This window comes from Quercus robur, chromosome 9, assembly GCF_932294415.1.
Source record: "Quercus robur chromosome 9, dhQueRobu3.1, whole genome shotgun sequence".
NCBI classification, from domain to species: Eukaryota; Viridiplantae; Streptophyta; class Magnoliopsida; order Fagales; family Fagaceae; genus Quercus; species Quercus robur.
The window spans coordinates 12,713,862-12,737,410 of record NC_065542.1 but is presented as its reverse complement, the minus strand read 5'-3'; the positions used below and the strand labels follow the sequence as shown (position 1 = coordinate 12,737,410).

The 23,549-nt window shown below is 32.6% G+C and overlaps 1 protein-coding gene across 8 annotated transcripts in view; it reads left to right on the top strand.

The window, feature by feature from the left end:
• LOC126698577 (anthocyanidin 5,3-O-glucosyltransferase-like) overlaps nucleotides 1-22,618 on the top strand; it is a 41,908-nt gene extending 19,290 nt beyond the window's left edge. The window contains exons 1-2 of one of the 8 annotated variants that reach the window (XM_050395908.1): nucleotides 6,732-6,997; nucleotides 21,190-22,618. In XM_050395908.1, the coding sequence (XP_050251865.1) occupies nucleotides 6,760-6,997; nucleotides 21,190-22,373 (1,422 nt within the window). In that variant the 5' untranslated portion in view covers nucleotides 6,732-6,759 and the 3' untranslated portion in view covers nucleotides 22,374-22,618. Of the gene's footprint in view, nucleotides 1-6,731; nucleotides 6,998-12,183; nucleotides 14,121-14,530; nucleotides 16,900-21,182 lie in introns of those variants that run through there. The other 7 variants (XM_050395905.1, XM_050395904.1, XM_050395906.1 and 4 more) reach the window with 7 other exon arrangements.
• The last annotated feature ends 931 nt before the right edge of the window (nucleotides 22,619-23,549 follow it).

Below are 23,549 nucleotides of genomic sequence, written 5' to 3'. Positions count from 1 at the left end.
TTTTTTTAAAAGAAAACAACATATATTTGCTATTTGGAAAGTCACACAGCAAATTACTTGATATAAAATGCATTATTTTGAATTTACCACTTATATCAAAAATGAACTCAGCTAAACAAATTAATACTTGATCAATAATTTTAAAATTATACAAATCCCAACATTACTAACCAAAACAAAATAGCACAAAGAATGAGTTAAACAAATTCACAGGTTTCATTTCTACACAATTTCAACACCAAAACATAAAACAAAATTACAAATGCCTTATTGGATAATTAATTTGACAAAGAATAAAAACATATAAGAAATTTACAATCTTGAAAACTAATTCTATAATCTAATATCAATTGTGGTTGACACTCTTTCAATTTGAGAATATACATTAAAGTTTGATTGTTTACTTACTTATATATGGTATCTTTTATGAATATTATGTCATTGTTATGTAATATACACTCTAGGAAATATCATAATTTATTTTGAAAAGCCGTTTATTTTGAATATGAATCGTTTTTTTTTTTTTTTTTTTTAAAAAGGCTTAAGCATTCATAATTTATGCTAATTTCTTTAATACTCTGGCTTTACTCTTTTTACACTCATGAATGTTTCTCACACATGTCTATATTTTTTTAAATATATCTTTTTAACTCTACTATAACATGATTATCTTAGCAGATACTTTGTTATCTAATATTAAAAAATCTTTACTCATTACAGAATGCCTTAACTATTTATCTTTCAATTTATTTGTATGCAGTTATGTAAAGGTCTCAATTGTTTCCTTAAAACTCACAACAAATAATTAAATCAATATTGTCTTAATTTTATTATTTTTTTACAAAAAAAAAAAAAAGAAAAGAAAGTTTTAAAAAAAATGGTTCAAATCACAGGTTGACCAGCAAAAAAAAAAAAAAAAAGGGTCGGTCATGAGTCAACCTATTTTTACTTCGGGTCAAAAAAATTCTGATTCAAGTCAAGTATATTTGAGGTCGGGCCGGTTCGAGTTCGCAAACTCTGACCCATTTTGCCATGTCTAATTCTCTCATAGGAAGGAGACCAATCAAAACTAGGTTACCGATCGGAGCGATTTGGAATTGGGAGGTCATTTGGCTTTTTTCAACCTTTAGATCTTTGTGACAAATGTCTATCATCCTCATAAAGATGGAAGAGATTTAAGACAATGAGAGGGTTTTAAATGGGAGGGGAGACTCACCCAACACATGGACGTATATTTAAAAAGCGTGTGATACTTGCGGTTAGGTTTATGTAATTTTTAAAAAAAATTTATTTAAGTGAAATTTGATAATGTGACAAGCTCCAACAAAATATTGGAAAATAAATATTTAACAATTAAATAAATTCACATCAACTACTGACTTTGAAAACACAAGAAAATGGATTTTTGTGTTTATTCCTAAAAACTAGGTTTTTTTTTTTTTTCTTTTTTTTGAGAAACTAGAAACTAACACTACAGGGGAAGGGAAAGCTATGTAAATCCTTTAAAGCAATTACATAACCGAAGTATCCGAAAAGGTTCAAATTAGTCAAAAAAATTCAAATTGATCAAGAACAAACAAAACCCCCAACATCTTTGACAAGATTTGGATAGAATTTTCAAGAAGATGTGGAATTTGAAATTGTTACAAATTAAATTTTGTAATTTCATTGAATTCTAGAATTTTAAAATCATATCAATTTAAACTCTAATTAAACATTTAAATTGGTTTGATTTAAACTATCGAAATTATGGATTAAGTGAAGAATCTCCCACTTGAAAGCAAATTATGGAAGAAGTAGTGAAAGCTTAAAATGCAATAGAGCCTCAAATTGTTTCTTCGGAGATTAGCAAGGCAAATTATTCTACGAACAAGATCTCTTATTAGGAAAAGAATTAATATTGAGAAAAATGAATGCATCTTTTGTGAGGCCGAGGAAAAATCATTGAACACCATATATATATATAGCCAAAATTCAGAGAAAATCTAATTAGATTTTAATTGGATTCTCAATTTTGCACCACATGTCCCATTTAATTTTTAATTTTGTGCCAGGTGAATTATTGAGTATAAAAATCGAAATCTAATTAGATTCTAAATTAGATTTCAATTGACGTTCAATTTTCTATCACGTGTCCATTTATTTTTTTAATTTTTGTGGCAAGTGAATTATTATGTGAAAAAAATTAAAGACTCTAAATCACACACACACCAGCCTTATCACACGCGCTTCACACATGCGATGTGGCTCTTTTTTTGTTGGAGTTTAGTGTCAAAATTTTTCATTCAATCCCAATTTGATGGGATGGGAGGGAATCCTAAAACTCTCTTAGAAACAAAGAATGAATCTACATCTTAAACTTTTAACCAAATTTACATCTATGAAAAACATAGGCATGTCCTTACCTGTAGGAGAGAAACGAATGGGATTTACAACAAAACCTTGGTAAGAAAGGCAATTTTAATGGAAGTCATTGGCCTTTCTTCTGTGAGGGGAAGGAACATAAGAGGAATGGATTTTTGGTGTTGTAGGGAGTTGGAACATTTTGCAAAACTGTTAAATGCTAACCACCATGTGAATTGTAATTTAGATAGAGATAATGTCCTAATTGCTAGCAACTTCCTCTACTATCTACTACTTGCACACGTTCAAATAAAGAAGAGAAGAAAATAAAGCCTAAAATTTAGGTGTTATACGTGAGTTCGGAAGTTTTCTTTTTGGATTTTTATTCTTTTGCTGCTGTACTTGACTTTATGGCTTTCATACAAATTTTGCCAATTGCTTTATATCATTGTTTCTTTGTTTGTGAAAAATAATGTCAAGTAAGGAATATTAAGGGAATTTTAGGGAATAAAAAATGTGATAACTAACTCTAGGTATCCTCTTAATGTATAGATATATATATATATATATATATATATATTTATAATGAAAAATCATTAAGGGTATTTTAGGTGTGGGCTCCAGTTAGCTTAACTGGTAAAATCTCTGATGGTTGTATAAGAGATCTGAGGTTCAATCTTCGTCTACACCAAAAACTGATTGGTGTCTTGATCTGATGATAAAGAGCTATCATCAGAGTTCGGAAGTTTTCTTTTTGGATTTTTATTCTTTTGCTGTTGTACTTGACTTTATGGCTTTTGTACAACTTTTGCCAATTGCTTTATATCATTGTTTCTTTGTTTGTGAAAAAAAAGTCAAGTAAGGAATATTAAGGGAATTTTAGGGAATAAAAAATGTGATAACTAACTCTAGGTATCCTCTTAATGTACAAATATATATATATATATATATATATAATGAAAAATCATTAAGGGTATTTTAGGTGTGGGTTCCAGTTAGCTTAATTGGTAAAATCTCTGATAGTTGTATAAGATATCTGAGATTCAATCCTCGTCTACACCAAAAACTGATTGGTGTCTTGGTCTGATGATAAAGAACTATCATCAGAGGTGGATGTCATAGGTTGAAACTCTCTAAAAAAAAGGTATTTTAGGGAATAAAAAATTTGATAACTAACTCTAGGTATCCTCTTAATATATAGAGATATATATAAATAATGAAAAACCATTACATATTTTAGAAATGTATGATTTAAAAAAAGTGTAAGCTAATACTATATATAATTTGAACCTCTTCATAAAAATATTTATAATTGTGATTGTTTTTAATTGTACCGTGCATATGCACGAGTCTACATATATACTAGTTTTATTGAATGTCCAAAGCAAAAATCATATTGGCTAACTCCTTATGGCTCTTTAGATTCTTTGAAATGCATTTTAATTTTATAACTAATTGTGTGAGATTTGCGTTGTAGTCGAAAGATATTTTGAAAATGCTAAAGGAAAAAGAAAGAAGCTTCATCTCATTCATGATCATGGGTAATTTGTTGTGATATAATATGGGGTGAAAAAGAAATCACCTCCTAAGATTACTAGCATCAATTGTGCTATACCAAATGCCATTTTACCACCCCGAAACCCCCTTTTTTTTCTATTTTAACATAGGATTTAACAATCCACCATAAAATCAAATGTTCTATTTTTCCATACAACACTTTAAATAATATATACAATACATTAAAGTAAACTTAGAAAAACTCCTACAATTAAAAGAAAAAACAAACAAACACAAAACCCACAGTACCACCCACAATAGCCCACCACCACCACTACTATAACCACAACCCACCATTACCACAAACCGACCACCACCAACCACCGGCCAAAATCAACAAACCACCACCTCAAAACTCAACTCAATACAGAAAACAATTGTCAAGATGAACCAATGGCCACTAATCAACAACCACTACTACAACCGTGGTGTTTTGGAGGACTGGCCATGGGTTTTGGGAGTTGTGAGAGTAGCGAGTTTTGTGCTGGAGTGATCAACCATGGGAGAGAGGAGAGAGGAGAGACCAGCCATGGGAGAGAGGAGAGAGAAATTTGATCTGAGGGAGAAGAGAAAAGAGACAATGAAAGAGAAAAAAAACAATTAAAAATTTATATCATTTTTACCGAACCATTCTATTATTAAAGCATTCACAATGGGCTAGGTATATGCCAAATGTAGCCAAAATTTAGCATTCAGACCCAATAACTCTCAACAGCTGGAAGGCTAAACATGGAAAAGTGTAAATTTTTTTAGCATAGTGCTACAGTGCCCACAGTGCCATCCTAAATGTAGGATGGCACTGTAGCAAGCTTGTAAAAATTATAATATATTTTAATCTAAAATATCAACATCTTTTCACTCTCTTCAGTCTCCTGTCCTCTCTCTCACTCTCTTCAGTCTCCTCTCTCTCTCTCTCTCTCTTCAAGCCTCTTTCTTTCTCTCCCATGCCTCTGTCGAGCACTCTTTCTTGCCCCATGGGTCAGCTAGGTTAATTTTCTCAGCTTCATCATAGTGATCCCTCCCTCTGAACCCAAACCCAACTCTCCCCTCTTTCTTTTTGATCTCACCCAACTCATTGAGCCGAAGCTCCATGGCCAGAGCTTCAAGATCCACAAAGTTTTTGGTCTTTGTTTTGGCCATGCAAAGGCCATGGGTGGCTGAATTTGTGGTGGCTAGGTTTTTTTATCTTTGAATTTTTATGGTTGCTAGTTTTTTTTGTTTGGGGTTTATTGCTGAGATTTTATTGCTAGTTTTTTGTTTAGGGTTTATTGATGAGATTTTATTGCAATGGTGGCTGAATTTTTCTAGTGTGGTATGTGGGTTGGCGTGTGGGTGGTGGCTGGGTTGCTAGCCAGTGGGTATGGGTTCGGCGTGTGGGTATGGGATTGATATGGGTGGTGGCTGGGTTGTTGACCTGTGGGTATGGCTGAAATTTTCTCTGCTCTTTCTTTCTTTCTACATATGACCAAATGCATAGATCTATGGCATTAAATCCTCATTTTTTTTAAGGCTTGTTTGCAAGTATTAATTGGCATTTTGAAAGCACAAGACATCAAGGCTTTTTCAAAGTTGCAGCAATGGTTGTTCTGGGTTTTTTGTTGGTAGTAGGTGGATGAGAAAGAGAGAAAAATAGAAAGACAAATTAGATAGAGAATAGAGACGAAGAGGGAAGAAAGAGAGATTTTTTATATTATTTTAATGTGTTGTATTGTAAAATAAAAGTTGGATTCTGAGAGTATTGTAAAATAGTATGGTATAATTGATAAAGTAATTTTTTGAGATGGTAAAATAGGATAGAATACAATTTTCGGATGGGAATGCTCTTAAAACAGTATTTGTAACTCAATGCTAAAATTTTTAGCATTTGCAACCTTTGGTACAGTAGTACTTTTGGTGTTCGGTATGCCAAATGCTAAAAATTTAGTATTTAGTACACTTGATACTAGTGCTCTAAGAAAACCTCAATGGAGAGTACTCCATTAGTTTCTTTTAAGAAAACAAATTTATAAGATATACATTGATCACATATTATCTTGGAAACTTGCAGGTGATGAGCTCTTGAGGTCCTCCCACTCATCTTTAAGAAAGTTAATTAATTTTGATGTTGCCGAGGAGAAATTATGTAACAATGGTCTGTAGAAACTCTTTGTATGGATGGAAGACCTCGTCGCTAGACTAGAAAAAATATCATTTATTTATTAAGATTTGGTGTGTATTTGGATATTAATGAAAAATTAAAATTATTTTACTATTCAGCTTATTTTTTTCACTATTTATGGGTCCCACTGCACATTTTTTAGTACTATTCATAAGTCCCACTATACTATTTCAACAGTATCCAAACAGATTCATAGTGAGCTAGTATGAATCATATGTATTTTATTCCTCCGTTCAATTCTAGTCATACTTTTTACAAAAGTTTTTTTAAAGTTTTTAATATAACATGTCGTTTTTACTATTTTTAGTTATGTTTATTTATTTATTTATTTTTTTTCTATTCTATTTTTCGTTTACTCTAATAAAGTAATAAGTCGCAAAATTTTTTACCCCCTTCCTGACTTTCGGATAGGTCTTGGCAGTATGAGAAGAAAATCAACATATAAACACCGAAGTGACATAGGCCTAAGAAGACTCTCAGTTCTCACACATGCCATGACGGAAAAGATGTCTTTTTTGGGTCAAAAACGGAAAAGATGTCTAGCACTAGAAGTTGGTGGTATGTGGACAGAACTTGTCTAATAAAATTTATCACAAACTAAGATTGAATGAATATTTATTGAAGTTTGTATATGCAAATTGTGACAGTTCATAAGCCTTTGAAAATTAAACCACTGCGCCATTCTTCCCTTGTTTGTGAAAATGGAGGATGCCATAGTTCTATACCCTTCTCCAGGCAGAGGCCATCTGATCTCCATGGTAGAGCTTGGCAAGCTCATACTTAAACATCACCCTTCTTTCTCCATCACAATCCTCATCTTAAGCGAACCAAACACAAATACTAACTCCACTGCACCCCAATATGTGGCCAGCTCTACCACCCAATACATCGCCACCGTCAATTCCACCACCCCATCTATCACCTTCCACCACCTCCCACCTATATCCGAAGTCCCACCCAGTACTTCTTCCTTTGTAGAACTGAATTACTTAATTCCACACCTCAACAATATGCGTTAACTTAATCCGCCTATTCTAAAAACCAATTAATATCTTGGTCTAATAATAATGAGCACAATTATCAAAAGCGGACGGTATAGTTTAAAACTCTATAATTCATATGTGTTAAATTTAGAATTCCGTATCTGTTGTGTCAAATTTTTTTTTAACTTTGACTCTTTAATATGTCATTAAATTTTTCCCAAAAATCAGATTTTCAAATGTGCAATAAATAATACCAATAAATTATGCTCCTTCAAAGGTAAAGGTTTGTTTCCTTACCATGAAGTCCATGGGTCTGTTTAGATACAGCTTATTTTACTGAAAACTGAAAATACTGTAGCAAAATAATTTTTAAATGTGTGAATAGTGTTGTGAGATCCATTTTTAATGAAAAAGTTGTTGTAAAGTGAAATTTGTGGATCTCGTGAACAGTGCACGGGACCCACTTGTGTTGCTGAAATGTGCACTGTACACTAAAGAAAATTCAACAACTACGGCTAAAAAAAAAAAAAAAAAAAAAAAGAGTAAAATGCAAAACGTGAACGTGCAAAACGTGAATCCAAACCGCACTCATATGTAAAATACTCAAATGATGTTAGTAGTTAGTACATGCTTCAAAATGACGTCGTTTTGAAGTATGAACCATAGCAATTTTTTCCTTGTGATAGTCTCTTCAACTTCCTCGTTTATATCTTCTAAATAAATAAATAAACCTTTTTTGGTTTTGGGATTCTCATTTTGTTTGTAAAATACATTTTTCAGAATGAGAAAAAAAAAATGCATTTTTGAATTAGTTTAGAGTAGAATCAACATTTAGGACAAATAAAAAGGCAAAAAGAGAAAAAGTGATTATTGGAGCCTAATGATTTTTTTTCTTGTTAAATGATAGTAGCTAGATTTCTAGTTTTGGGATTCTCAATTTAAAATGTGAATGCGTGTTTAGAGTCTTTAGAGTTTAGACCAATAAATAAAGAATATATGTCTAAATCTCCTTCAAAGGTTTTTTTTTTTTTTTTTTTTGAGAAACAAACACACACACACATAAGGGAGAGAGAAAATGGTTTTAACACAAAGGCATACCACAACTCTACTCAATAGAATAGGATTTTCCTTCTCAAAAAAAAAAAAAAAAAAAAAAAAAGGATTCGAAATCAATTTCTTCTTTCTTCTTCTGTTTCTATCTTATTAAAAATAAATTTCTTATGAAGCCAACATTTTATTCCTTTCTTATAACAAAATGGGGACAAAGTCCATCGAATGACCATTTAGTAAGATTTTTATTTTTTATGTTAGTTAGAGTTATTTATTTATTTTGAAACAATCACTCACAAACAATAAAAAGAAAATTGACTTCTAAAATAAAGACATACCACAAATTTCACTAAAAAAATTATGATAAATTTTAGGATAAACAATATATTTGGTCCCTATCCTTTACACCATATTTCAATTTAATTCCTAACCTTTCAATTGTGTTAATTTGGTCTCTAATCTTTCAATATCGTGTCAATTTAAGCTCTGCAATTACATATTGGAAGAAAATTGCGAACTTGACAAATGGCCAAAATAAAATTTTAGTTTATTCTCACATCAACGAAAGCTAAGTTTTTATTGGGTGTGGCTTCTATCTAGTGTCCTGTGACACTGGACTCGTTGCGATTATAATACCTATCCAATTTTGGACACATGTCATGATCGCAGCGAGTCCAATGCACTGGAGGCACTGGACAGAAGCCACGTCCTTTTCTATTTTAGTTATTAAACATGTCATTAATTTTTATCCAAAAGATAACTACAAAGACTAAATTAGCACGATATTGAAAAGTGTTAGAGCATTTTAATATTAAATAATTAAAATGAATAAATGTTATAACATAAATGTAAAGATGTGGGAGTAAATATGAAAGATGAGGAGTTAGTGAAAATGTTTAATCCCACATTGAAAAAGAAAGAAACTATTTTATTCTTTTTAATTGTGGTGATTAATGGGTTAACGTGAATTGTCTCAGATATTGGACTAGATACATGCGCAAAGAGGAGGTGAAGAGTGGAGATATCAAAAATATTCAAAAGTATTATTCAGTTTCTCGTTGTGTTATTTCCATTATTATTGTGTTTACACCAACAAAAAGTTAGAGACCAAATTAATATAATTAAAATGTTAAGAATCAAATTAAAATATAGTGTATTAAATAGGGATAAAAAACATAATTTACCGAGAGAATAAAATAAGTTATATCACAACATATTTGAAATGTGAGAGAATTATTACCATCATTATTGTTGTTGTTGGTGTTGTTGTTGTTGTTGTTGTTATCGTCATTATTATTGTTGTTTGTTTTAAACAAACACTGACAGGCAGAGAGGTAATGTGCAAAACAGCAATGCAAAAGAATTGTATATAGTTAGCTAGGCAACGTTTGAAACAATAAAGGAAAGTAGCATCTCGAGTTTTAGAAACTCGAGATCTATATGAGAAAAAGGCTCCATAGATCTCGAGTCTTTAAGACTCGAGTTTCATGAGTAAAAAATATTTCACCTATAGTGGCGTTTTTAAGCCTTTCAGTGACGTTTTAAAGCTCTATAGCGGCGTTTTCTTGAAAATTTTTTTTTCTTAAGTACAGATTTATGGAGTCCTATAGTGGCGTTTTTAAGCCCTATAGCGAGGTTTTATAGACCTATAGCGGCGTTTTTATTCAATTTATGGAAATCAAGCCTTTAAAACTCGATTTTCAGCTTAATTTTTTTCCACTTTAAACTAATCCACATACAAATCGAGACTTAAAAACTCGATTTTTATCTTGAAACTCGAGTTTTAGACACTCGAGATGCTAGTTTTCAATATTGTTTTGAAATATGACAATTAACTAAATTTTTTAATATTTATTGTTATTTAGAAAAAAAATTCGACAGGCAGACAAGAAGAAGGCATAAAACAGACGTTATGGATAGGGAGTAGACGTTAGTCATTACACATTAAAAAAGGCCATAAATGGTGTGCAACCCCCACTATCGATTGGAACATTTTCCAATGAGCAAAGACTATAGTGGGGTTTGGGCACCATTTATAGCTTTTACTGAATTCCACTCACACAGCAAGTCACCACTTATTAATTATTAAAAAGAAAAAGTCAAAAGTCACCCCTTATTAATTATTATATCCACATGCACGCTGGAACAAAATGTCTTTTTTTTTTTTTTTTTTTTTTTTTGAAAAATATCAAAATATCCCATTAGTATTAGTAATTTAAGATTTTTACCATCATTATTTAAATGGTGCGTGTGGGTTAAAAAAAATCTACTTGGTTAAAGATTTTTAGTATCATTATTTAAATATTGTGAAAATATATGTTTTAGTCTTTAAACACTAAAAATTGTTGTTTAAATAAGGCTAAAATGCAATATTCACCCTCTAAGTTTCACCATTTTTCATTTCAATCATCTAAGTTTCAATTCTCCTTAATTCAGTCTTCTGTTAATATTCCATCCATGCCTACCGTTAACTTGTCCAAAATGATATCGTTTTGCCCATTATTTAATATTTCATTTTTATTTAATTATTTATTTCTTAATTAAAAAACATTAATTAAAAAAAAAAAAAAAAAAAAAAAAACCCAGTCCATCCCCCATCTGAAGAACACGAAATAGAAACCCCACTACCCACTCCGCAGATGGTGAGGGAGAGAAGGTATTCAGCAGAAAGCAAATTAAAGGAACCCAGTAAGGCTTTAATACCAACAGATCGTGAGGAAGAAAGTGAGCAATTGACGCGTGTCTAACCCCAGCAGAAAGGTTCTTCCTCCGACCTGAAATAAACCAAGTAATCCACTGTGAAATCGGGTTAAAGAACCCAATAGACCCAGACTAAACCCAAGTACTCAACTCAGTGATGCTCAAGCACCCAAGGTTCTCTAGCCTCATGGTCTGTGACTCTAGTGGCCAAGAACATAGGTGCCACATTGAGAGACCGAGAGGGAGAGGAGGTATTTAGGCCAAAGTCAAGCACATCTGGAGCGGAGCTGTTGAGGATTGGCCTGAGTCGAGATGCCAAGTACACCAAGAGCGAAGCCGCTAGAATACCTTCTCTCCCTCTCGATCTCTCGGTCTCCCGATCTCTTTTTGTCCCTCTTGATCTCGCTCTCTCCCTCTCGATCTCAATTATTGATGGGTTAGGTAGTTAGGCAGGAGTGGGTAGTGGGGTTTCTATTTCCTGTTCTTCAAATGGTTCGTGTTCTTCAGATGAGGGATGGATTGGGTTTTTTTTTTTAATTAAGAAATAAATAATTAAATAAAAATGAAATATTAAATTACGGGCAAAACGACACCATTTTTGGACAAGTTAACGGTAGGCATGGATGAAATATTAATAGAAGACTGAATTGAGGAGGATTGAAACTTAGAAAACTGAAATGATAAAATGCAAATTTAAATGACTGAAATGAAAAATGGTGAAACTTAGAGGATGAGTTTTGCATTTTAGCCTTTAAATAATTATACTAAACATTTTCTGAATTACTAGGACCTCAATTTAGTAACTGATTATTAATGTTCCTCCTTTTGACTTGTATACATTATTTTTTTTAATTTTAAAATAAGAACTTAAAAAAAAAAAAAATCGGCAGCTACTTTTAAAAACTTATGTATCAAATTATCTATGCTACATTTTATTTCAATATAATATATATATTATTTGAATAGATAAGAAGAGAAAAATAAATAGAGAAGAAGCTAGAAAATGAACAAAATATTAATATGTACATAAACAGTAGTCATGTTTATTTACATAGTCTTTTTTTTTTTTTTTTTTTGCTAAATAAATACTTTTTTTTGCTACAAAACACGTATATACAATCCAGATTAGGCTTGTGGTCATCTTTATCCAAAGTCTAAATAATAAGAGACGACAGAATAGAGACGAGTACTGGCCCATTTGAACTGGAACGGGCAGTACACATCTCTCGTTAAAAAAAAAAAAAGAAAAAAAAAAAAAAAAAAAAAAAACGGGCAGTACACATCTCTCGTTAAAAAAAAAAAAAGAAAAAAAAAAAAAAAAAGAAGAAGCCATTCAAGTTCAAAAAGGCAACCCATCTAGCTAAAAGATGAGTTGCTTCATTACCTTCCCTAAAAACAAAAGAAAAATTTACATTATCAAAACCTTTAGCAAAATACAAAATATCCTCCATCACAGACTTAATACTCCAATGAGGCGCAGACCCTTGATTTCTCAGGCTCAATAACATTCCATGCAACTCCTTCAATCACAACATTCTTAAAACCTACATCTGCTGCTCTTTGAATGGCTGACAAGGCTGCATTTGCCTCACCAGATAACAGGCTACCTGGACAGAGCTGCTCTGCTCATGCAGCAACAAGGTTACCTTCTTGGTCTCTTCCTATTACTGCCACATATGTTTTTCCTTATCTAATTACAGCATCAAAATTCAATTTTATCCAACTTGGTGGAGGTGGTTTATTTATATAGTCAGTTACTGTAACTAGAGCAATCACACATATTTCCAAAGTTTAACAACAACCAAAAAAAAAAAAAAAAAAATCCCAAGTAGGAAACCCCACTAAGCCCATTCTTCTCTTCTGTGTGAAAATGGTGGATGCCATAGTTCTATACCCTTCTTCAGGCAGAGGCCATCTAAACTCCATGGTAGAGCTTGGCAAGCTCATACTCAAACATCACCCTTCTTTCTCCATCACAATCCTCATCTTAAGTGAACCAAACACAAATACTAACTCCACCGCACCCAATTATGTAGCAAGCTCTACCACCCAATACATCACCACCGTCAATTCCACCACCCCATCTATCACCTTCCACCACCTCTCACCCATCTCTGAAGTCCCACCCAGTACTGCTTCCCCTGTAGAACTCTGCTACTTAATCCCACGCCTCAACAACCCAAATCTCCACCAAACCCTCAAAACTATTTCCCAAACCTCCAAACTCAGAGCCTTTATCATTGATTTCTTCTGTGATTCTGCTTTCGAAGTGGCCTCAAACCTTGCCATCCCCACTTACTATTTCTTCACCTCTAGCCCAAGCGGCCTAGCTGCGTTTCTATACCGCCCCACTTTGCATAAAAAAGTGGATAACAGTTTGAAAGATCTCCATGGTAATATGCTTCTTGATGATATTCCTGGCTTACCTCCGATTCGGGTTTCGGATATGCCGAAAACTATTTTCGATCGCACTAGTTCTAAATTGTACCAGTATTTTCTTAACACAGCAACGCACATGGCCAAATCAAATGGACTTCTTGTAAACACGTTTGACTTGCTCGAAACAAAAGCTATCAAGGCAATCTCTGGTGGACTATGTGTCCCACATGGACCAACTCCGCCAATTTTCTGTATTGGACCTTTGATATCAAACACCAATCAAGATGGAGAAGAGCACGAGTGTTTGAATTGGTTAAACTCACAACCGAGCCGAAGTGTTGTGTTTCTATGTTTCGGAAGCTTGGGATCTTTTTCGGAGAAACAGTCGAAAGAAATAGCGGTGGGTTTAGAAAACAGCGGTCAAAGATTTTTGTGGGTGGTGAGAAATCCACCGCCAGATAAGGATAAAGATCCAAACTTGGATGAATTATTGCCAAAGGGTTTCTTGGAAAGGACCAAAGGTAAAGGGTTTGTGGTGAAACAATGGGCTCCACAGGTGGCAGTACTGAGTCATGACTCAGTGGGTGGGTTTGTCACTCACTGTGGGTGGAACTCAGTGCTTGAAGCAGTGTGGTGTGGAGTGCCAATGGTTGGTTGGCCATTGTACGCGGAGCAAAGGTTGAATAGGGTGGTTTTGGTGGAGGAAATCAAGCTAGCTTTGGGGTTAAACGATTCGGAAGATGGGTTTGTGAGTGCAACTGAGTTGGAGAAGCGAGTGAGGGAGTTAATGGACTCGGAAGAGGGGACAGAGGTGAGAGAAAGAGTATCGAGTTTGAGAGATGAAGCTGTGGCTGCTGTGAAAGAGGGTGGGTCCTCTCATGTTGCATTGGCGAAGTTGGCTGAGTTGTGGAGGCAAAACTAGAACGAGTTCGCTCAGCTAACATAACTCGGTGAGCTATTCCATTCCATTGTTGTTTCTTTGCCACTGTTTCCATTATTGAATTTTATTTAGCTGTTGGTGCATGTGCATCACAATTCACCGCACAGTCACAGCATGATCAAATAGCTGGATGTGCTTATCATGGATTTACTATTTAAGGGCACATCTTGATCATACATGTATAAAACTCCTATATATTCTTAAAACATGGAAGTCAATTATGCTTTGTGGTGGTGTTTGTTTTAAACCGTGTTGGTTAAAAAAAAAACAAAAAAAACAATGTGCAAAACAATTTGGGATGTGTGCTTGTTAAGGTTTCCTCAGTGAGTCTCACCTAATAAAAATATAAGATAAATAAAAGATAAATACAAAAAAGTAGCCCCATAGTTTATTCTAATATTATTTTTTTTCCCTATGAAGCTCACAACTTAAAAAACTAAAAAAAATGACATAAAGTTGTAAAAAGAACAAAAAGCTGCTAAAAAAGAGTCAAACAAGTTGAATGAGGTATGGAGTAGGCAGGAAGCTCAGACTCGGGAGGTGGTGCGATGGATAGCTCCGAAACATGGCCAATACAAGGTGAATTGCGATGCGGCGGTCTTCACCAGGAGCAAGGAGGTGGGTTTTGGCGTGATCATCCGTGACTGTGCTGGCTTGGTCATTGCTGCTTTGAGCAAGAAAGGAATTGGTCTTTCCGGAGCGGTGGAAGCGGAGGCGAAGGCGATGGAAGTGGCTGTCCAGTTTGCGAAGGACGTGGGGATAAGGGAAGCAACTTTTGAAGGAGACTCGCTCATTGTGACTGGAGCAGTCCAAGGCGTTGGTGATGCTCCTTCCTCAATCCAAAACATTGTTTGTGGCATTACACAAGAACTTCAGACTTTTAGAGCTGTAGAAGTGTCACATGTTAAAAGGCAGGGGAATGCCCCTGCCCATTTACTTGCCCAACATGCTTTGCATGTGGTGGACTATTTCGCATGGCTAGAGGAATGTCCTAGCTTTATTGAGCACGCGTGTGCCCATGATGTATTTCAGTTTTCTTCTGTTTGAATGAAGTATGTTTACCCATCAAAAAAAAAAAAAAAAAAAGAGTCAAACAAGTTGTTAATGGACACGTTACGATGCCCATTAATACAACTCAAACAATTTTTCCCCTTATACTATATGTGATACTTATTATCATGTGGTTTGATTTATGTAGTTTTTTTTAACTGCTTTTAGTGAGATTTAATGGTGTGATAAGTTTTTACAATATTTTTATAAACTGATATTGTAACAAATTTTTATTCGATTTTATCTGACCCCACTATTAACATTATTTTTTTACTTATCAATAATTATTCACCACATTAATTATTTATAAATTGAAAGATAAACACACATGAATTTCAAATGTCACAAATTAAGTATATCTATAATTTTAAATTTTGAGGATATATTACACAAGTGATATATGTAATTTACGGTTAATTTATTGCACGTTTCTATGGTATGTATACATATAAAAATGATTTGATCTTTGTAATTCATAAACCCACGCTCTCTGTTTAAAGGTCTATACCTCCTGCCATGAGCTATATTATTCCGTTCTAGATTGTTTTATAGTTATGGCAATTATCTCCTATCAAATTACTTCTTTAATCTTGCAGAGACTTGTGAAGAGTTTTATAATTCAATTGACATTTTTTATTGTTTCTAACAAAAACGTTTAGGAGGATTCAAATAATTTTCTAGTTTTATAATTCAATTGACATTTTTTATTGTTTCTAACAAAAACGTTTAGGAGGATTCAAATAATTTTCTGTTTCCATATTTTAACTATTAAAAGACACATGTGACAAATCATGTCAATTCTAAAATTAATTTGAGGCCTAATTAGGCCAATTATAATGCTATATTGCCATATTATACATGACTAGTAAGGGCAGCACGTGCAAGGCACGTGCTAGCCATGGGAAAAAAAGTAGTGATTATGATCAATTTTAGATTTTATTTGTATCACAAAATAAAAATATAAATCATTTGATTTTTTAAATACATAGAGATTTACATTAATCAAAAGAGACATTAATTTTAAGAATTTTGATAATTATGTCATAAAAAGTTAATCTCATTCGTATAAAACCGTGACAGATCCCAGTCCAATATTTTATTATTTTATTTTGGCCTATAACTTACACCTTAATAGTTATGAATATATAGTAATAACAACAAAATGTCACGACATTTTTAGTTGTGCTAGATCTTGGTATAATATTTTATTGTTTTATTATTTTATTTTGACCCATAAGGAATTGACACATGCGTCACAACATTTTCATAATATCTCTATGTATACATTGTACTTAATTACAATGTAAATTTATATTGTAGACACAAAAAAAATTGGAAAATTTTGTACACATTTACAAAATTTGTACAATATTTACCATTTTTTGTGCAAATGTGTATAATATTAACCACTTTTGTGTATTTACAATGTAAAATTGCATTGCAAGTACAAAGTAAACATATAAAGATCTTTAAAAAAAAAAAAAAAAAACACACACACACACACACACAAACACAAAAACAAAGCTCAAACCAACTAGCATACTTAAAGTGGGAAAAAAAGTGCACCTCACTAATTGAATAAACCAAAAAAAATACTATTCATGAGCCTCTGGCTCTTTTTATATAGTTAATAGATATGCCAGCTTACATAAATATTTAAAAGAAAAAAAACACACACACACACACACACACACAAACACAAACCGATAACTGGAAAAAAAAAAAAAAAAAAACAAAAACACTTTAGGCATGGTAGAAATTAATATTAAAATGTTGTGGACTTAGCATTTTTTTATTTGATCTACAAGAAACTGATATCAACAATTGTGAAAATATTGTGATAACAATAAGTGTTATAACATTTTCTCAAAACATTTATTTTTAATTGTGATTGGTCACAGTCTCATATTTTATTATTTTATTTCGACTTGTAAGAAATTGACACGTCAATGATTGTGAAAATATTGTGAAATTTATTGTGTCAGTATAACAATATATATACTAGCTTACATACATATTTAAAAGGAAAAAAAAAAACTTTAGGCACGGTTCTATCGTGCTAGTTGAATAAACCAAAAACATTACACAATAAGTGTTGTAACATTTTCTCAAAACATTTATTTTTAGTTGTGGTTGGTCATAGTTTCATATTTTATTATTTTATTTCGGCTTATAAGAAATTGACACGTCAATAATTGTGAAAATATTGTGAAATTTGTTGTGTCAGTATAACAATATATATACTAGCTTGCATAAATATTTAAAAGGAAAAAAAAAACTGTAACTACTGTATTTACAGTGCCACTTGGCATTGTAGTTACTGTTCAAAACTTGGGAAAAAAAAAAGTGGCTCACGAAACCAAAGCCCTGTAGGTATAGTGCTTTAGCGCATCAACGCACGTCAATAATTGAGAAAATATTGTAAAATTTTTGTTATCATAACAATATATATACCAGCTTACATAAATATTTAAAAGAAAAAAAAAACACTAACCGATTACTAAAAAAAAATAAAACTGTAGCTATTGTAGAAGTGGCACTGTAGTTACTGTTCAAAACTTGGGAAAAAAAAAAAAAAAGTGGCTCACGAAACTAAGTTAATGTAGCTACAGTAATTTAGCGCATTCGCGCTTTTATATATAGTAGCTATAGTGCTAGTTAACTAAACCAAAAGCACAGTAGCTACCGTGCATACACACATTCGCGATAAAGCAAAAGTACTACACAATAAGTGTTGTAATATTTTCTCAAAATATTTATTTTTAATTATGGTCAGTCATAATCTCATATTTTATTATTTTATTTCAACTTTTAAGAAATTGACACGTCAATAATTGTGAAAATTGTTGTATTAGTATAACAATATATATACCAGCTTACATAAATATTTAAAAGAAAAAAGAGAAAAAAAACAAAACAAAACAAAACTTTAGGCACTGTAGCTATAGTACTGGTCAATAATTGTGAAAATATTGTGAAATTTGTTGTGTTAGTATAACAATATATATACCAGCTTACATAAATATTTAAAAAAAAAAAAAAAAAACTTTAGGCACTCTAGCTACAGTGCCGTGCCGGTAACTAAACCAAAAGCACTGTGGTAGGTGCTACAATGCATGCACTTTGTTGTGTCTAAATAACAATATATATGCCAATTTACATAAATATTTAAAATAAAAAACACAAACCAGTTACTGGGAAAAAAAATTTAGGTACTATAGCTATTGTTCTGCTCAATAATTGTGAAAATATTATAAAATTTGTTGCGTTAGTATAACAATATATATACCAGCTTACATAAATATTTAAAAAAAAAAAAAACTTTAGAGACGGTAGCTACAGTACCGGTTAACTAAACCAAAAGCACTGTATATAAAGAAGAAGGAAAAGACAAAAAAAAACAAAAAGCACAAAACAAACCAACAGAAAATATATATATATATATATATATATATATACAGTGTTGCAGTTACAGTACTTGCATAGTATAAACACACTGATAGTACAGTATCAAATTACTGTAGCGGCATAGCGGCTTTTTATATAGTTAATAGATTTGACAAACAATTTTTGTGGGTGGGAAAAGTAGTTGCAATATTTTCATTCTTTTGTAATTGCATCCCGCAGGTCATGGTCTCTCAATTATGGTCAAGACAACATTGCCTATTCATAAAGAAGGGCAAGAAAGCAGGACAAATTCGCCAAACGTAGATAATTGAATCTGGCAAACAAAAAGTGGCAGTCACGTATAAATCAATACAAAGTTTTCGAAGTTAGAGATAGACTTTAATTTAACTCGCAACTTGAATATTTGCGAAATAGTGATGTTAATGGATACAATAAATTTGAAAAGAGTTTTATAACTTAATTAGTTGACACTTTTAATATTTTCAATTGAAACTCTAGAGTTTCAATCCTCCCACCTTCAATTATCAAATTATAAAATAAATAAAAAATAGATGCAATAAATTTTAGATTAAGGTAAACTTTTAGTCCTTAAAAATTTGGAGTTATTTTCAATTTAACCCTTTACTGATCCTAATATTTTTTATTTCCCTTTATTTGAAAATAATTGATGTTATTGGAGGGACAGAAGACTTAAAGAATTTCTATACAATTTATCCAATAAGATCTTTCTCTCGTTAGTTAGTTCTCCATATCTTATCTCACAATAAAGTGAGAATAATTAAAATAATTGTTGTATCGAACAAGCAACATTATTTATTTAAAAGATAATTACAATTTGTTGCTAATCTCATAGCTCGAGCTCTTTCTTCCTTAGAATTCCAAGAACTCTATGCATAGAAAGGTGTTAATTCAACTATAAGGCTATTGGCAAACAAAACACTATTTTGTTTGGCAACCAAGTTAAAAAAAAAAAAAAAAAAATATATATATATATATATATATAAACAGGGCCGGCTAAAGCTATAGGCCACTTAGGCAGTGGCCTAAGGCCCCCACTGATAAAGAGGCCCCCAAATAATAATAATATATTATATAATATCCCATCAAAAAATTGTATAGTTTGAAAAAAAAAATTGTCTTAATCTTGAATATTTTCGCACATATGAAACTTATTCCGATATTGATGGCTTAGATTTATTTTCAGAACTAAAAGTTTTAAAAGAAGTTTTGCAAATAAATGAAAACTCTCTAATTAATGTACTAAATTATATAAAGAGGCTAGAATCTTTTCCAAATGCATGTATTGCTTTCAGAATATTACTAACTATACATGTTACAGTTGCTTCCGCATAAATAAGTTTTTCAAAATTAAAATTAATAAATTCCTATTTAAGATCAACTATGTCACAAGAAAGATTAAGTGGATTAACCATATTACCAATTAAAAATGAAATGTTAGCGGAATTTGAATGCAAAAATTTAATTAGTAATTTTGCCTCTCAAAAAGCAAGAAAAATAAATTTTAATTGAAAAAAATATATGAATTTATAATTAAATATAATAAAAGGCCCCATTTAAATATTTCGCCTAAGGCCCCTAAATTTATTGAGCCGGCCCTGTATATAAATGTTGAATTTTATTTTATGGGTCTAGTTAATGTATGCCCTTAGGACATATAATTATTTTTAGAGAGTTTCAACATATAGTATTTTCTTCTAATGATAGTTTTTTATTATCATACCAAGACACCAATCAGTTTTTGATGTAAGCGGAAATTAAATCTCAGATTTCTTATTTAATCATCAAAGACTTTACTAGTTGAGCTAACTGAAACTCACCTTAAAACATACATTAATCATTCATTTTAGAAAAAATTTATTAAAAAAAAAATTTAAAAGCTATAAAAAATGTTTGTCACTTTTTCACTTTCCCATAAAAATTTCTAAAATAACACCAAAATAATTTAATTTTCACACTAACCTATAACTACGCGACAACTATTTGGTTTATGGCAACTTTTTATCTGTCGGTAAAGACTTTTTTTTCTTATAGTGATACTGGATCAATTAATTTTTTCGGGAGCAAAACTACGCGAATAATTGTCCAACTTTATTGCATGAATTGAAAGATTTCATGCTAGACTAGATTCTGCTAATTGTTTAGATATTTCCATATAAACTCTTTCAGAAACGTACCATTTATTTGGAGTTTTGGACTAAAGTAAAAGACTTTGGCTGTATGCAAATTGTGACAGTTCATCAGTCTTTGGAAGCCACTACGCCATGTGGGCACAGAACTCGTAATTTATTGAAGTTAGTATGCATTTTGTGACCGTTCATAAGTCTATGGGAACCACTGCGCCATTCTTCTCTTGTTTGTGAAAATGGAGGATGCCATAGTTCTATACCCTTCTCCAGGCAGGGGCCATCTGATCTCCATGGTAGAGCTTGGCAAGCTCATACTCAGAAATCACCCATCTTTCTCCATCACAATCCTCATCTTGAGCGAACCAAACACAAATACTAACTCCACTGCACCAAATTATGTAGCCAGCTCTACCACCAAATACATCACCACCGTCAATTCCACCACCCCATCCATCAGCTTCCACCACCTCCCACCTATCTCAGAAGTCCCACCTAGTACTTCTTCCTTTGTAGAACTCAGCTACTTAATCCCACGATTCAACAACCAAAATCTCCACCAAATCCTCAAAACTATTTACCAAACGTCCAAACTCAAAGCCTTTATCATTGATTTCTTCTGTGATGCTGCTTTTGAAGTGGCCACAAACCTTGACATCCCCACTTACTATTTCTTCACCAGCGGCGCAAGTTTCCTAGCCGCATTACTATACCGCCCCACTTTGCATAAGAAAGTGGATAAAAGCTTGAAAGATCTCGGTAATACGCTTCTTGATATTCCTGGCTTACCGCCTATCCAGGCTTTAGACTTGCCCGAACCTTGGAAAGATCGTACTTCTAAAGAGTACCAGTATTCTTTAAACGTGGCAGCCCACATGGCCAAATCCAATGGACTTCTCGTAAACACGTTTGACTTGCTCGAAACAAAAGCTATCAAGGCTATCTCGGGTGGACTATGTGTCCCAGATAGACCAACTCCACCAATTTTCTGTATTGGACCTTTGATATCAAGCAGCAATCAAGATGTAGAAGATCACGAGTGTTTGAATTGGCTAAACTCGCAACCGAGTCGAAGCGTTGTGTTTCTATGTTTTGGAAGCTTGGGATTGTTTTCAGCTAAGCAGTTGAAAGAAATAGCGGTGGGGTTAGAAAATAGTGGTCAAAGGTTCTTGTGGGTGCTAAGAAATCCACCACCAGATAATGAAAAAGATCCGAACTTGGATGAATTATTGCCGAAGGGTTTCTTGGAAAGGACCAAGGAGAAGGGTTTTGTGGTTAAACGATGGGCTCCACAGGTGGCAGTGTTGAGACATGAATCAGTGGGTGGGTTCGTGACTCACTGTGGGTGGAACTCAGTGCTTGAAGCAGTGTGGTGTGGAGTGCCAATGATTGGTTGGCCATTGTATGCGGAGCAAAGGTTGAATAGGGTGGTTTTGGTGGAGGAAATCAAGTTAGCTTTGGGGTTAAACGAGTCAGAAGATGGGTTGGTGAGTGCAGCTGAGTTAGAGAAGCGAGTGAAGGAGTTAATGGACTCGGAAGTGGGAACAGAGGTGAGAGAAAGAGTTTCGGGTTTGAGAGATGAAGCTGTGACTGCTGTGAAAGAGGGTGGTTCCTCTCATGTTGCATTGGCAAAGTTGGATGAGTTGTGGAGGCAAAACTAACATGAGTTCCCTCAGCTAATAACTCGATGAGCTTTTCCATTGTTCTTAATTTGACTTCTTTCTTTGCTACTGTTTCCTTCTTTTTTTTCTTTTTTTCTGATGAGTACTGTTTCCAATTTCCATTGTTGAATTTTATTTAGCTGTATTGGTTCATCATAATTCACAGCACAGTCAGAACATGATCAAATAGCTGGCTGTACGTGTTTATTCATCATAAAATGGGTATGATTTACTATTCAAGGTGACATTATACATGTATACCACTCCTTATGTATTCTTAAAACATGAAGTATGCTGTGCAATATTTGGTAATACTTACTTTTATGTGAGTTCCAGTTAGCTCAATTAATAAATTTTTTTACGGTTAAATAAGAAATATTAGATTCAATTCCCGACTGTACTAAAAATCGATTAATATTTTGGTCTGATAATAAAAGCTATCATAAATAACAGATGCCATAAATTCAAACTTTCTATAAAAAAAGAATTGATGTAGCAAGTCCCAACAATATATTAGAAAATAATGCAAGGAAAAGATTGTTCTAGTTAAACTTATATCTTATGTGTAGACACAAACCCAAATAAAAATTGAAAAAGAAGTTAGAGAAAAAAATGCCTTGCAAACCAAATCACATGAAGTGCAAGCGTAACAAAATAAATCCATAATTTTAGGTTTTAAGGGTATATTATATGGGTGATATACCCGTAATTTACCATTAATTTATTACACATTTTTATGGTACATATGCATATAAAAATGATGCAATCTTTGTGATACATAAACCAATGCTCTTTATTTCAAGGTCAATAACTCATAACATAGGGTATATTATTATACCGTTCTAAATTGGTTAATAGGTTTGAAAACTATCGGTCTATTTTATTAAAATACTAACTTGCCAAGAAACTTGTAGTTTAATTAACGCATTTTAGTGTTTTTAGGGTTTATATCCTCTTCTCCCATTCTAACTATCAAAAAGGTAATAATTAAGCAAAAACTTTACAGAAGGTTCAGAGACCATTTTACCATTTAACATGCGGGGGAAAAAAACATATATCACAAACCATGTAACTTCTTCAAATTAATTTGAGGCATAATATTAGGACAATTACAATGCTATATGATACATGATTTGACAAACAATTTTTGTGGGTGGGGAAAATAGGTGCAAGTTG